Here is a 15400-nt window from a genome sequence, read left to right on the forward strand (position 1 = left end):
CGACATTGATATTCAAGCACAGGCGGAAATGTCGGGAAATTCTTTGTGGTTAACCTGGTGACGCGTTTCCTAATTTGTTTGGGTCATGTGCCACCTCTTCCGCAATTCAAGAAAGGCTACCATATATAGAAGAATACACTGATACACTGAAAACACACTGAAACGCTGATGGAATGTGAAACCGCAAATCTTGCCATTTGTCACCAAAGTTCAAAAGTACAGTTCTTTTTTTTTGTAACAGAAGTATACAACAAAATAGTGACTAATGTTTTTTGTAAGCTCTGATGTAGCAAGTGGTGGTCATTTCTAAATTCAGGAAAGATTATTTTGCTAACACGAAATGACCATTGAGGGCCCGGACCTGAGACCTTTCTGTGTGGAGTTTGCATGTTCTCCCTGTGTCTGCGTGGGTTCTCTCCGGGTTCTCCGGCTTCCTCCCACAGTCCAAAAACATGCATATGAGGTCAATTGAACACTCTAAAGTGTCCGTAGGTGTGCATGTGAGTGTGAATGGTTGTTTGTTTCTACGTGGCCCTGCGATGAACTGGCGACTTGTCCAGGGTGTCCCCTGCCTTCGCCCTAAGACAGCTGGGATAGGCTCCAGCAGACCCCTGTGACCCTGAGCTCGGGACTAAGCGGGTATGGAAAATGGATGGATGGAAATGACCATTGAGCCACAGTGTGCATTACATATATGCTGTTGCTTCAAATGGTACAAATAAATTAAAATGAAAATAATCTGTTTATGAATCATTTTGGCTTTCTTCAGAAAATAGATAAAGTTTGAATGAAGCAACTAAGTAAGCACAGGATAAACTCCTGAACCCCTGATTTTCAGGGTTTCTTCACTTCCTCTGCTGTGCTGGGAGTGGGTGCAGTGACGTAGAGACTTTGGGGAAAATGTGTTTGAGCCTGTTGAAGGCTCCAGGCCAATAAAATACTTTGGCATGTTGCCATATGGTTTACTGTCACATGCATAAGCCATTTCTTTTGATGTGTGTTTTTTCTTAAAAATAAATAAATAAATAAATAAATAAAAATGTTTGTAAGCTATTAGCTACAAAGTGCGATTATATTTAGGAATTTTGATGTTTAATCAATAAATAAGTAAAATGTATTTTTTGCTTTGTATATTATTTAGTACATAAACTGGCTTAATATGCTGAACTATTAAATTAATTCATTTATTTAGAGACCATGTTTCTCTTCCTTCTTCTTTCTCTTCCTGTCATGAAGTCAGAGAATGCTTTTGTTTGAAAAAAAAAAAAAGATTTTACTTTCTCTGTGAAAGTGACATTTTCAGATGAAAAAAAATTAGATTTAGAGTTGGCACAAGTGCAACTTTTCTTTTTTTCTGGCAGGTTGATTGCTCGCTTCATTTGTGTCAGGCATGAGCAATGGTTCACCATACTTTTACCAGCAAGGTTCAAAGAATTTGTTTAAAGATTTAGTTTCACAACTTTGCCATGACAGATAGTCAACTGTGTTTTTCCAAATGACAACTGGGCATCGGTGATCCAGAGGTCCCCTTGACAAATCAGCGATGTTAGTCAAACACCTGACTTTGTAAATTCCCCTGTGCTGCCCCATCTTGCGCAACCGGCACGAGAGAGAGAAATGACTCATATCTCGGAGACACATAAAAGGAGAGACTCTCCAGCGCTACATTCAAACAGCAGAGCAGCTGAGCAAAGACAAGGGGAAGCTGGGGAGACAGCAAACCAAGCAACAGGACAGCACTGCTTTGAGCTTCATTAGATAGCTTTCTGAAGGACACCTTTCTTTCAAGTTATTTGTTAGAAAAACAAAACAAAACAAAACAAGATGATGAGCAGCAAAGTCTTTATCTCCTCTCTTGTGGTGCTCCTGGCCCTCATGGCTATCACTGAAGGTAAGAATTTGTCAGAAAATAACTGCCTTATATTAGCTGTGCTGTTCATCAAGCTACTCCAATTTCGATTTATGCACGATCTTTCTCTTTTCCTCAATGCATCAGTTCTCTACTCTCATTGAACACTGCCACAGTGTGTAACCATGTGCAATCTCTTGCAGGAAGAAGCATAAGAAGCAAAAGAAGTCTGGGAGTGGAGCAGCACTGCCGCTGCATCCTCACTGAGAGCAAGCCCATTGCCCGCCACATCCGTAAGGTGGAGCTGATCCCTGCCAACTCTCACTGCGAGGAGACAGAGATCATGTAAGACCAAGTTCTACAATTCTTCATCTCATGCCGATAATGACTGAAAAGATAAATTGAGATGTTGTTACTTTTTGATGTTAAAAATTGACTGTGTGTCTTTATCCTGGTTGATTTTTGCAGTGCCACGCTCAAGAATTCCGGCCACAAGGTTTGCCTGGACCCCGAGGCTCCCTGGGTGAAGAACATGCTCAAAAGGATCATGTCCAAGTGAGTATTGGTTGATCGGAATAGGAACTCTGACACCAGAGTTGAAATTGAATAAAATGGCAGAATGCTAAAATAATGCACAAACTAATTCTATCGTCCACTTTTCTCTCTGCAGCAGACGCTGAAAAGACTGGCAGCGATGTGTTCCATGACTTTGAGCCGTTGACTCTCAAGACAATTGAAAAGTACCAACAAAAGTATTTATTTGCTAAGATGACAAGATGATGCACCAATTTTATTTTAACTCCAGGGGACTGTCACATGTCCTGGTCAGCTGTTGAAGTTAACAACAGACTTTATACTTTATAATAATGTTTGTATCAAACATGTTGTATTTTTTTGCTTTTTGGATATCTCGTGCTGTTCATGCTGTTCATCAGCCATCGGTCTATTTAACATATTTATTGTAATATTTATGAAAAATTAATGTATTGAAACATTTTCTAAACTCCACTGTCATCTTTCTTATCGCAAATAATAATAAAGAACTTTGGATAAATTTAAAAATGGAATACCTCTTCATTATTTGCAATATACCACCAATGTGCTATGTGGTGTGGATTCCAAATGTTTCACACCAATCACAATTAAGGTTATTGAAATGGATGAACCCAGATGAATACTGGATTTTGTCTTTGTAGTTGCTAATGCTACATGTAAGGGATGTATAGTAAAATACTGTTATGCACTGAAAAAGGATGATTGCTCCCTCCTAATGTGCTGCTGGTCAGATTGGCACCAGGAACTTCCTCCTGCTCAGCCTGCGAGCCAGTCCTGCAGTGACTGGAGTGCACAGACTGATGGAAAAAAATATCTCTAAACAACATTAACTCAATGAAACCAGGGACGAGTGTTCTCTGTGATGTTAATTAAAAAGAATGCAAAGTCTTGTTAGTTGTTGAACAGAGATGTTCTCACACACTACCAATCACACTCTGCCGACAACAAACAACTGGTTTGGTCTGAATGGCTCCGCTTGTCTTTGTCTCATCTGTCTTAAAGGGGAGTACCCTCACCAATTTAGTTATCATTCTATGCCACTGAATTTCTTCTTCCTCTTGAGATAAACTTCCTAAGAGATGTCATGGCCCCTGCAAGTTGTGCAATTTGAACAGATTCCTCATTTTGGAGGGTTGACAGAGTCTTTGTGTGTCAGATTTAGATCTAGAGTCCCTGCTATTCTGTCATCTAAACTGGCTGTATTAATTGTAGTCATGCAGTGCGTTTACTTGGAGCTGCTGCTCGCAACTCGTGCAGAGTGTATATGTAGAATAAAATGAGGACCGGCGAGAATGTGTCTGTATTTGGCAGATTTCTAAAGCACAGGTAGTTGGAGCAGGTTGATGTGGCCAAGGCAAAAGAAGTGCCTGATCCCTGCCATGAGTCATTTACTGTCGCTGAATAGAGGCTTTGTGTTTCTGATTGAGAAATGCATCAGCATGCAGAGATTTGACCTTTAGCTCAGAAGGGTATAACAAATTCCTTTGCAACAGGGGGGTGGTAAAGAGAGTTTGTTTTGGTGGGGGTGTGGGAGGAGTTCCATTCACGTGAGCTCAAGCATTTAGCTGACAGAAGGCAGAGAGGCATGGTAGTGCATTCTTTATGGGTTCAAGAGTTTCTAAACTCCAATGTTTTTCGCTATTCGGCTCCAATTAATGAGGAACACGGACACATTCATGGACATGGCAGCACTGCATGGGTAGGACTGCCGTGCAGTGCAGTATAGTTTGACATTGTGGCAAAAGAGATTCATTTAACCATACATTTGAGTAGTTACACACTTGATCACATTAGGGAAGGCAGAGGAGGAGAAAGAGAAAAACATTAATAATTAAATCAATGCCATTTTGACCTAGATGTTACGACTCACAACAACGTTGCTTTATGAATGATAAAGAACTGAAAAACATTAAAAAAAAAAAACAAAAAAAAACATGAATGTTAAATACTGCAAGGCCTACAAAAAACCCTGTTAGGCCCATTAACTTTCTGTTGTTCAAATGCAAGGTGAATTCTATTCATCACATACTGAAGAATTTTACGTTGTGTCTTCAAATTTTCAAGTTATTTTGTATTTTGTGCATCTATTCTTCAATTTACAGTTTTATAGTATGAGCCAGTGCACTTTCAATAGGATGGTAAAAAACAAACAAACAATCACAGCTACATCTTGATGATGATGATCTGTTTGCATTCGGCTGGGATGCAGAAAAAGGGGCGGGGCCTGGGTGCACAGAAGGGCTGGTGCGGCAGCGCAGCGTCTCGCGCGTACACACGCAGATTTAAAGAGAGTGAGAGAGAGAGAGAGAGAGAGAGAGAGAGAGAGAGAGAGAGAGAGAGAGAGAGGACCCCCTCACTCGCTCACTCACTCACTCAGCGCCCGGACCGACATGCACCGCGCCGCACACCGCAGAACGCACACAAAATGCAGCGCCGACGAACCCTGACCACCACCTCCACTCGCCGCATGTGAAGAAAAAACATCGAGACGGTCCAACAGCTCTGTTTCCCCCCCGCCCCCTTGTCCGGATCGAAGACCCAAACGCCGCCTCCCCCCCACCACCCACCACCACCCCTCCTCCCGCCACAAATCCCACCGCTCCGTGCAGCCGCGGCGCAGCGCAGAATCCACCGTCCCGCCACTAGAGCTCGTCGCGTCGATGCTCGTCGGCTGTGCACGAATCCCACCGTTTGGCTCGGAGGTCCAGGACAAACCCGGGCGCCGCCACTGACGTCTCTCTCTCTCTCTCTCTCTCTCTCTCTCTCTCTCTCTCTCTCTCTCTCTCTCTCTCTCGCCCGCCCCCTCTCTCTCTCTCTCTCTGTGGTGTCGGTGGTGGTGCTGGTGGAGACTGTTGAGAGAGTGCACCTGATCCGCGTCTCTACGCACACGCACGCACGCGCGCGCACGCACACACACCTCTTGTGGCTCCCTCCGAGGCAGGATGGCGTTGACGATTTGCACGAGATTTACCGACGAATATCAGCTGTTCGAGGAGCTGGGGAAGTAAGAAGGCTCATCATCATCATCATCATCATCATCATTGTTATTATTTAAATGCTGTTTATGTGTTATGAGTATTATTTGAAATGTCCCTCTTCATCTGTACTGTTAATGCTTCTCCGTTATGTAATAGGCCGCCTCGGCTCAGGCACTCGAATCCGTGCGTTTTTTTTTTGTGCATGTGCAAACGATGGCGCTACCATAACCTTGCGGGCGGACTCAACGTGCCAGCAGCGAGGCCTGGTTACCACGCAGGGAATTGCGAAGATTCGCACAGTCGGCTCGAAGCCCTGTTTACGTTCGGTCCGTGCGAAAGATGTCTAAAGGATCGTGTCGTCATCCGCCTACATCCATCCCGCACCCCCCCCCCCCCCCCGATGTTGCGTGTCGACCTTTTGTGTGCACATGCACGCACGCATTTTGCAATCCGCCACCCGGCAAAACGCATAAAATATAGTGAGATTTGGTAACCCTGCTACCCCCTCCACCCGCCTCCCCACACCCTCTCCCCCCGCCACACACAATAGCCACACACTGGGTAATGCGACAACAGGCTGTGTAGTTGGTGTTGACACATTGTGAAGCGCTGCACCGAGCTGCGGTTAATTATCAGACACAGGCAGGGAATTCCTCACCCTAGAGAGAGAGAGACACCCCAGTGTGTGTGTGTGTGTGTGTGTGTGCGTGCGTGCGTGCGTGCGTGCGTGCACGCACGCCTGCGTGTGTGTGTATGCCTATATTTGTATGATGCATGCCTGCACTACCTGACCTGCAGTCTGCTCAGGACCCTGCGGTCAGATGAGTCCTGCATGGGTTCATTTTCCGCCTGGTGATCCTCCAGCGTCTCTGGCCCCATGTTACTGAGAGCGATGAGGAACCTCGGCAGCCTCCGTTCTCGTGCTCCTTGTCTTTAGGCCCCCATGTTACGCCTGTTCTCAGATCTTTTATTTTTCGTCCTGCACCCAGTGAAGTGCCTTTCAGGCATTGAATTATTGTGAAAATCCTTAATTTGTTATCTTTGGGGGGAAAAACATTCTGCAGCTTTCCTGCATTTAGCCCTATGTTTGCAGCCTCCAGGAAAGGTTTGATTTTCCTTCCTGCTAAAACTAATGTGTTTCATGCAATTTTTTATGAGACTATGTAAGCAAGACTGCCATGGCGCGGTGTCAGAGTGTAAAAAACCAACACCTGGCTGCAGTTGTCACTAACTTGGGAGTAGTAAGCGACCTTTGTGACATCATAAAGGGCTTCTTAAAAAAAAGAAATGTGCGTTTTAGCACACTTAACCTCTAGACGCTAGAACTGACAAATACCTTTAAGATATCACAACACTACGAAACAGCAGGGAGTAGAAGATACTTTGGTCCTTTAAACAGCAAAAAAAGAAAAAATAAAGAAAAAAAAAATAACCGTCTGCAGCTACATGAAGCTTCGTTAAATCATGCATAATCATTATCTCTTGTTTTTTTTTCTTCCAAATTTCTAGAAAAATCACGCTTTTGGGTAATGACATGCGGATTAGATATGGCCATAATATGTATTGCATCATTTATTATACTGTTTTCATATGGTATACAATGCATACTAACCTGCAAAAATTGTTGAAATGTGTTTTTTCCCTCTAACATTTCTAAATCCGACAAAAATGCAAAATTAAATTAGAAACGTACTTCATTTATTTTTACGAATTTACATTTCTAAAAATCATTATATACATCCATTTTCAGCTAGCATGTTTTTATTTCAGAATATGGAACTGCAGGCATTTCATTTCCTGGTGCGGCATCGTTCTACGCGGCTACATGATAGTCAAGTAAAATTCTTACATAACATGTTATGCTATGATCATTTCCTTTACTAAATCCCCTATAAATTAGAAGTAAGCTGTAGTGGCAAGCTGCTCACTCCAGAGGATGTTAGATAACCTGTTTGCTGCACACATCACTGTATGATTTGCATACGGCTTTAGCCAAACCCTGCGTAGCAGTGTTGTGAGCCGTTTTACAAGTACTATACGTAAACAGGGTGAGGTCACAATGAGGTCTTTGCTTTGTTTTGTGGTTTCTTGATGCTGCTTGAATATCTTAGGTAAAGACTGCAGCTTGAATAGAAGTCGAACTTTTATTCATAGGATGTCTGTGCACACCCAGATGGACGTTGAATAGGATCCAATGTGGTATATCCATTGCTGCACTCATCTCCTCCCACAAATATAGCTGACCTAGATTTTCTTTTTTTAAATGATCATACGTGTGCATTTAGCAGGGGATCAGTTTGTGGCTTTTAGACTACAGTAGTGGTAGTCTAGTGTTGTATTTGGCGATGCTGCTGACCTAGTGTACTACACACATGATGTAGTATGTTTATGTGTACTGTACTGCATCCACACTCACAACAGTGGTTGTATCGGTGCAGAACCAAAGCTTGGATACATTTTAATGGCTGTTTGACCAGATAATAGAAGTACCTCCCCAATATGAGTAAGCAATTTGAGTGAGCTGTGAGAGAAAATGGGTGGGCAGACACGTGCATGAGAATTTTAGGAACTCCTCATCTCCAACAATGACTTTTGGCTGAGGTGTAATGAAGGTGTTTGGACCTGTACTTGCATGAATGAACATTAGTTACTTAGACAACAGAAAAAAACACACCCGGTTTTAGTCTAACTGTATTTTTTTTTAAGCCTCTGTGTTATATCGACTTGTTGACTGCACATCAACTGGTTCACTGGTACTTTTTTAATTTTTTCTTTTTTCTTTTTAGAACATGTCAGAAAGTATTTGTCTACATATTTGTGTTGTTTTCTTCCTCAGGGGCGCATTCTCTGTGGTCAGGAGGTGCGTGAAGATCTCCTCCGGTCAGGAATATGCTGCCAAAATCATCAACACCAAGAAGCTTTCCGCCAGAGGTAGGAAACACAACTGCATGTTTAAAGCACACGCAGGAACGCGCAGAGGAGTGAGCCCTGGGTGGCTCTGAGTTACTTGTGGATGAGCTGCGGATGCACTTCCCCCTGAAACAGGCTTTGGGGAGAGTGAGCAAATGTGTGCGCGCATGTGTGTGCGTGTGTGTGTGAGGGAGTGAAAGTCAGCGAGTGGGAGACGGACAGGCACATGGGGATGGAGAATCATCTGGACTCTGGTTGATTAAGCTCACGTGAAGAAAAGTGCAAATACAGTGTGTGTCCACTCTGTTCTGCAGCTGTCCTCTTGCTCCTGCGTCTCGCCGACAGGGGCGGAGATTTTTAATTTTTTGTTTTTCTAGTCTCAGTCCTTTGAGTTTCCACGTGCGCCACATGCATCCCTGTGCGTGCGTGATCCTGCGTGCCCGCGCGCGTGCGCTGTATTGATTCAGGGCTCTGGCTGGTCTTGTCGTCCCAGGGGCAGATCTCTTGCGAAGCCGACCCAGTTCTTTCACATCCGTCACTGTAATTGTAGCCGCTGGCCTGGTTGCCTTAGGCCTGGGACGCACACACACACACACACACACACACACGCACAAGCGTGCACACACACGCACGTAATCACACACACACAGAACACACACATGACCCAGGAACAGCCAACAGCATGTTGGTGATTATGCACCAATGGCGTCGCGCTCCTCTTTATTTTACAGCCAATGGTGTGTTTTGACCTCGCTTGGTGGCTGCTAGCTGATAACCAATGGTTGCGTGACGTATTACGCAAGACCAGACAACACAGGCGCATATGCGCCGGAGCGTTTAGTCAGAATCGGATGTAAAAACGATTTGCTGTGAATTGATTCTACACGTCACGCCTGAACGTTAACGTGCGAGTGTAACTAAGACAGATGTGTGAGCGAGTCCCAACAACAATAAACAGACAGAGGAAATAGAACGGTGATGGTGCATTTAATGTGCTGATAATGTGCCAAACATCTTTTGCCAGATTATTATCTCATATCTAATTACATTCAGCGTGTGCTGTCATATTAATATTAAATCACCTTTTTTTTTTTACAGTAACAGTGACTCCGTCCTCGCCACGCCGCCGTGATTTAGCTTTCCTCTTCAACGTTTCGGCAAAGTCTCCCTCCTTGTCAGCGTCCCGCTTCGCTATCGCCTCTCTGTTCTCCCTCCTGTTGCACCTCTTTGTTTTGCATCGTCTTTATTCTTCCTCCTTCGCCGTTATCTCCTTTTTGATTTGTGAGACTCTGTCATCCCTCTCGCTGGGTCGCTCTGCCAGCCCTCCCCCTCGCCGTGCATCCCCGCCTTCATCCCTCCGTCACCACCTCCTCCCTGCTGCATCTCTCTTTATTTACCTCCCTTTCCCCCTCTTGTCGCAAACACTTTCGCCCTCTCCTATCTGCCATCCGCACAAGCTGACCCTCCCCCCGCCGTCCCCCCTCGCGGTGTTTGTTACTGACACCTTTGGCGTGTGCCTCGGTGTCTCACCACCGGCATGCTGGGAGAGAATTTCCAAAAATACCGCAAGAGGTTATCTCACCGCGTATGCATGAACACTCTATTTATACCTCCCAACCCCTTTTTTTCCCTGTGTGTGTGTGTGTGTGTGTGTGTGTGGGTGGGTGGGTGAAAAGGTTTGCATGCGGACGTGCTGGCGTGTCAGATACAGTCTTACCGTCTTTTCACGATAAGCCCCAGAATTGCAACTCTCTCCCTGGCAGGATCATGACCTCCCACCAACCCCGCTCTGCTGCTCTGTGTACATGTGCAGGCCGACACATGTGTGCGTGCGAGCATATATAATTTAAAGGGGTTTAGTGTAGGATTGTGGGCTGGAAAGCGGGCAGATCAACACTGTGTGCGTGCGTGCGGTGTGCGTGTGTGTGTGTGTGTGTGTGTGTGTGTTCGTCCGTGCGTGTGTGTTTGTGTTTGCCGTTTCTGTTTATGCCTGCACATGTTCGCTGGGCCTATAGGGCCAGTCTCAGTCCTGCAATCTGCAATCCTGATTATGCAGCATTTCATCAAGACCAGCAGATGAGCCAGTCACTGAAAGGATGCGAAATAGAAGGAAAGAAACGGATACAGGATGCAGAGGGAGAGAGAGAGAGAGACAGATAATCGAAGGAGAGACAGGATGAAAGTCAACATTTTCAAGTGTGTGTGGTGGTGGTGCTCATGCATGCTGTATCCCTCACAGCAGCTGAATATTTGTTCTCTCTGTTCATGCATGCGTCAGTGTCCTGTCACTATGACTCCGGCTGCCTTCTTTTTGTCGCTTCAGATTTGCGGGGAGGGGGTTTGCGCTGCGCACGCGTTTTTTTCTGCGTGCGACCGCATGCGCTCGCGCGACCGTGCCGCGTTCTGCGTTCTTGTTTGAACGCGCGCTCATGCACGCGACTGACTGACCTACCCGGCGTGCATGCACACCCGTCTGTTAGCCTTTCACACCAAGCTGAGTGTTTTTGGTTTTGTTTTGCCGCATCAAACGCGGTTTGGAGAGACTTTGCCTTAAAAATGAAAAGATGAAATTCAACTGATGCAGTTTTTGCTGTCGCTTTTCCTAATCTGCAATAATCTGCAATTATAATTGCAACCATCTGAATGCTTGCTTTAATTCTAAGGAGAATCTACGACGTTGCTAATTTCATACTGGTCCTACAGAGAGCTCAGTTTTGTTTTGTCTCGTTTGACTCGCTTGTATTCCACTGAACTGTGACTGACCAGCATGCATAGTCTGTGTTTTTTTTGGTAATAGGAATGCGCTGTTACTTGAGCCATGAAAAAAAAAAAAAGTCACGGTAACGGAGATGATTGCTGTTGTTAAGGTGTCTAGTCTGCCTCAGGGGCTCGGGCTATGTTGGTGTGTTCTTGTGCACATAATGCGTGATTTCCGTCTGCAAGTCTCTTTTATGTATCTGTTCCTTTCATCTCTCAAGGTCATCATCACTACATTCCTTTTTTAATGATATAAAGTGAAAGGGAAGCGCAGAGACGGATGATAATTTTGTGGGGTATGATATGTAACTAGGAGTAGAAGGAGAGGATGTACGAATCAGTGGGGAGAAGGGGATCACATGACTCACTGAAGGCTAAAAATAAGTGTTGGTCATTCCCTCATTCTCTGTTTCTAACGCTCTTTTGCACTCCTTCTCTCTTTCTCTCTATCTCTCTCTTTCTCACACACAGACACACACACACACTCACAAACACACACTGAGGCAGTGTTTTCCTGTCTGGCGACTGCAGGTACAGACAAGTAGGAAACATTAAGCTGGAGCTGAAATCTATAGTGAGGTTTATGTATCTTGACTTAGTTGCAGTTAATCCTGCCATAGGTTCATTTTGTCTCTTGCTTCTAGACAGAATAGAATCTGATGAATCAGGGCAGATTGCTAATGTCCAGCTTTCCATTTTAAGATTTTACAGAATAAAAACTTGTATTTTGCCTGCTATAAGCACATGTAATAATAATGCTCATTATATCCCCTGCATTTATGATTTCTAACCAACACAGTGTTTTATTTATGTTGATTATGGGACATTGGCCCAGTGTAGAGCCTAGTTTTAATCACGCGTTTGTGTTAAATGCTTTCGTTAAACCACAGTACACGATTGCCGAACTCTTTGCTCTCGAGATTTTATAAGCGAAATTCACTGTCCTCTCTTTCGCTGTAGAAAGGCATAATTAATCACAGGGAGGCGCATCTCTCTCTGTCTCCCTCTCTGTCTCCTCCCTGCCTCTGCTCTGTCCTTTTCAACCTCTGTATTATTATCTGCTAGATTTACCCTTTCTCCTCTCCTCTCTGCCCACCCTCCTCATCTACCTCCTGACAGCATGTTGCCTCCACAGTCTCACTCCTTCAGAACAAAGTGAAAACTCCACCCTGTTTTCGTGTCTTTAGCGAGGGATTTTGGGATCATTGCGGTCGTTTATAATCGTCATGCATTTTCTTTTTATTGAAATGAAGCAAGAGGGAGCAGCAAGAGTTTGCTGGGGGAAAAAGACAGTATCCATCAAAGGTCTGTGATAATAATGCATTATTTCTGATATGCTAACTCGAGCAGTGCCCCTGGTCAGTAAATATTTTTGGTAGGGAGTTATGCAAGCACAGTGCCTGTATTAAGAGTATAAACACAACTGCTCAACAAAGATAAATGCTAATTTTGATTGTCCGCTATGGCAGAAGAAATGAAAACACCACCGCAATGAAAGTTATCCAAAGTATATAGAGTCACGATTGTGAAGTGTCATTTTGGCTACTTTGGCCTACCTGGCTTTGGAACCTGGATCTCACGAGAGCAGAGTACGACCAGGTGCAAGTTATTATTGGCTTTTCTCTACAAGGTCCTATGCACTTGCAATGTGCAATGTTTAAAAGTGTGTATAATACAAAAACCATGCACCATGCAATACGTGCATAACCTTTCAGGTTACATATGGGATCACAGGATTAAAAAAAACAAGACATGCGGTGAGTCATTTTACAAAGCTTTTTTTGAAACTCACCCTTGATGAAAAAAAGCCAAGATTAGAGAAACAAAGGGAGAAAGGCATGGAAAGGGGCTTTACTAAGCTTTTAGTAGAATAGCAATACTGATACTAAATTTTGGCAAAGCATTGTATTTGCATTTACAGAAGTTACATTAAGACAATCGCTTCTACCTGACCGTCTAAATGTAGCAGAAGAACCAATTAGTGTTTTCCAAGACTTGTTGCTAGAATTGTTTTTTTCACATTGCCGCATTTTTTTTATGTTAAACTTCTTCCGCCAATATGAGTGATACAGCCGCTGAGTTTCAAATAACCTTTACATCCTCTAATACACCTGCAGCTGCACTGCACTGGATAAGATAATGGCAGACATTACATATGTTATTAGCCTCTGAAACAATTCGTGCACTGGCTTTATCTCTGACACCAGCCACCTTTTGTTTCTCCCCGGAAGAGAAAGCAAGAGAGTTATCAGTCTCATAATTCTCCTCTGTTGGGAAGCAGCAGAGGGTGACGGTGTCTCGGAGTCCTCGGTTTTTCATTAGACCCTTGGGTTCTGCTGAGGGGAGGGGAGAAAGTGTGTGAGGAAGGCCACGTAGCTGCTGGCCATAGAGGATGGTACAGTCACCCCACTGCATCTTTTTTTTTTTATTACAATTCTTAATGAACATGGTGCATATAGCAGCTCTACATGTTTTTCACTGCTTTTGTGGTGAGTGTACCAGAGTTTAGGTTCAAAAGAAACACACAGAAGAAAAAGAGGAAGTTACATCAATGTCTCCAATTCTTTGATTGCCTGATTTGCAGATGTCATTGTTTTTGGGAAATAAAACATTGCGGAATATCTGCTAGTCATCAACTGTAGCAAGAGACATAAATGACAGCCAGGAGTTTCCTAAATATGGCGTGAAATCCTATGAGCTGGGCAGGACAGAGGCTGCATGCTTGCAATGCCAACGCCAGGAAATAGATTGTTTTAGACAAGATGGTTTATGACATGACAAATGCAGGCGCTAAGTGTCGAGCAGACGGAGTCGACAGAAACGCAGCGTGGCAGCGTCCCCTTCCCAAACTCCACAGCGACGCCAGAGAGGCTTGTCATCTTCTCATAGAAACTGTGAAATCGGCTTTCTATAAATGTGCTGCACCTGTGACGCTGCCGTGTGTCAGAACCACTTTAGAGTCAAAAAATGGTACCGTCTCCTAAAAAACAAAAACCTTTTAAGTTCAGCAGAGACAATCACAGAACAGAGAAGGCGACGGAAACCGAGGCACAAAAGATAAACTGTAACGAAACAAAGATGTCTAAAGACTCTGTCAACATTGCTTGTGTTGAAACAACAGGTACATGGTGGGTTAAGCTTTGATCAACACGGTTTTAGTCATTCATTCCTAGACATTGAAACGCAGTCGGAGACTTTCTTTCTCAGCCACTGGAGAGTGGACTGCAGCAGTGCGCTGCAGCAACTTGGTTCAAGAGGAAAACACAGGATTTGGTCATCATTAAACAGCTAAACCGGCGGTAAGAAGTATTCAAACAATCCATAATCTCCTTGTGTCCCAATGGGGAATACCGGGCGTGGAAAGGCCGGCACGTGCTTTTAGATGAGTCACAACATTAGCTGACCTCAAAGAGACTCAAAGAGAACATGCACCACTCAACACAGCAAGAAGTTTGTCTGAGTCTCTGTTTTTAAGAATCGCTTCAAATATGATGTAGAGTGCAGACAAGGTCTCAGTTACACGTTAAATTATAACTTCATTTTCTTGGAGAATGAAAACATTGATTCTGCCTGGAAACACTGTATCTCTAATGTAGACATTAACACCGGGTATTGGTAGTCTGTGTATTGTACTGTGTGCTCGATCCAGCTACGAGTGTCACGGCATCACGCTCCATTCAATCTGTGTATCCGAAAGGCGAACTGAGCCTGCGCTTTGGGTTTTTAGCCTTTTCCGTGGCCAGATGTGAGATGTGCGAACGCTGCCACAGGATCTGTCTCCTGCGTGCTTCCGTAGAGTTTGACAGTTACGCGCGAACTCTCGGCGTCGGCCATTTGCATGCAAGGCTGGTTTCACTGCAGAGGGGAGGACAAGCCTGGCGCTCCGATTGGTGCAGGAGTTGCTAGACAACAGATGTCCAGCCGGCTGGGAGGTGGACTACCTGTGGAGGAGGCAGAGAGAGAGCGAGAGAGAGAGAGAGAGAGAGGGAGAGAGAGAGAGAGAGAGAGAGAGAGAGAGAGAGAGTGAGAGGGAGAGAGAGAGAGAGAGAGAGAGAGTGAGAGGGAGAGAGAGAGAGAGAGAGTGAGAGAGAGAGACAGACAGACAGAGAGAGAGAGAGAGAGAAAGAGAGAGAGAGAGAGAGAGAGAGAGAGAGAGAAGGACAGAGAGAGAGAGACAGAGAGAGAGAGAGAGGGGGAAGGACAGAGAGAGAGAGTGATGGGGAAGTGGACTTGGCAAATGATAGAGGGGAGAGCTGAAACTGGTGTGTGACCAAGATAACCATGATCTCCAAAGAAAATAAATGACGCAGGATAGTGTAAGTGTGATGTGTAAGGCTTTTTAATGCTGAAA

The 15400-nt window shown here is 44.5% G+C and overlaps 2 protein-coding genes across 12 annotated transcripts in view; both read left to right on the forward strand.

Annotated features, from left to right (window-relative positions):
- The first annotated feature begins 1651 nt into the window (after positions 1-1651).
- On the forward strand, positions 1652-2911 carry cxcl8a (chemokine (C-X-C motif) ligand 8a). Its single transcript, XM_076030701.1, has 4 exons — positions 1652-1891; positions 2053-2194; positions 2318-2404; positions 2520-2911. The coding sequence occupies exons 1-4, from the start codon at positions 1825-1827 to the stop codon at positions 2527-2529; spliced, it is 306 nt and encodes a 101-aa protein (XP_075886816.1). The 5' UTR covers positions 1652-1824; the 3' UTR covers positions 2530-2911.
- Positions 2912-4773: 1862 nt separating this feature from the next.
- camk2d2 (calcium/calmodulin-dependent protein kinase (CaM kinase) II delta 2) overlaps positions 4774-15400 on the forward strand; it is a 33889-nt gene continuing 23262 nt past the window's right edge. For 4 of the 11 annotated variants that reach the window (XM_076030715.1, XM_076030735.1, XM_076030788.1 and 1 more), the window contains exons 1-2: positions 4775-5408; positions 8219-8313. In XM_076030715.1, the coding sequence (XP_075886830.1) occupies positions 5347-5408; positions 8219-8313 (157 nt within the window). In that variant the 5' untranslated portion in view covers positions 4775-5346. Of the gene's footprint in view, positions 5409-8218; positions 8314-15400 lie in introns of all 11 variants that reach the window. The other 7 variants (XM_076030759.1, XM_076030769.1, XM_076030797.1 and 4 more) reach the window with 3 other exon arrangements.

This window comes from Nelusetta ayraudi, unplaced genomic scaffold, assembly GCF_046127955.1.
Source record: "Nelusetta ayraudi isolate G7.1 ecotype Tasmania unplaced genomic scaffold, CSIRO-AGI_Nayr_v1 ptg000004l, whole genome shotgun sequence".
Classification (NCBI taxonomy): Eukaryota; Metazoa; Chordata; class Actinopteri; order Tetraodontiformes; family Monacanthidae; genus Nelusetta; species Nelusetta ayraudi.

Coding starts and splice junctions, on each gene's coding strand:
- cxcl8a (XM_076030701.1), top strand. CDS start 1,825: ATGATGAGCAGCAAAGTCTTTATCTCCTCTCTTGTGGTGCTCCTGGCC. Junction 1,892..2,052: donor CCTCATGGCTATCACTGAAG/GTAAGAATTTGT, acceptor AATCTCTTGCAG/GAAGAAGCATAAGAAGCAAA. Junction 2,195..2,317: donor TGCGAGGAGACAGAGATCAT/GTAAGACCAAGT, acceptor TGATTTTTGCAG/TGCCACGCTCAAGAATTCCG.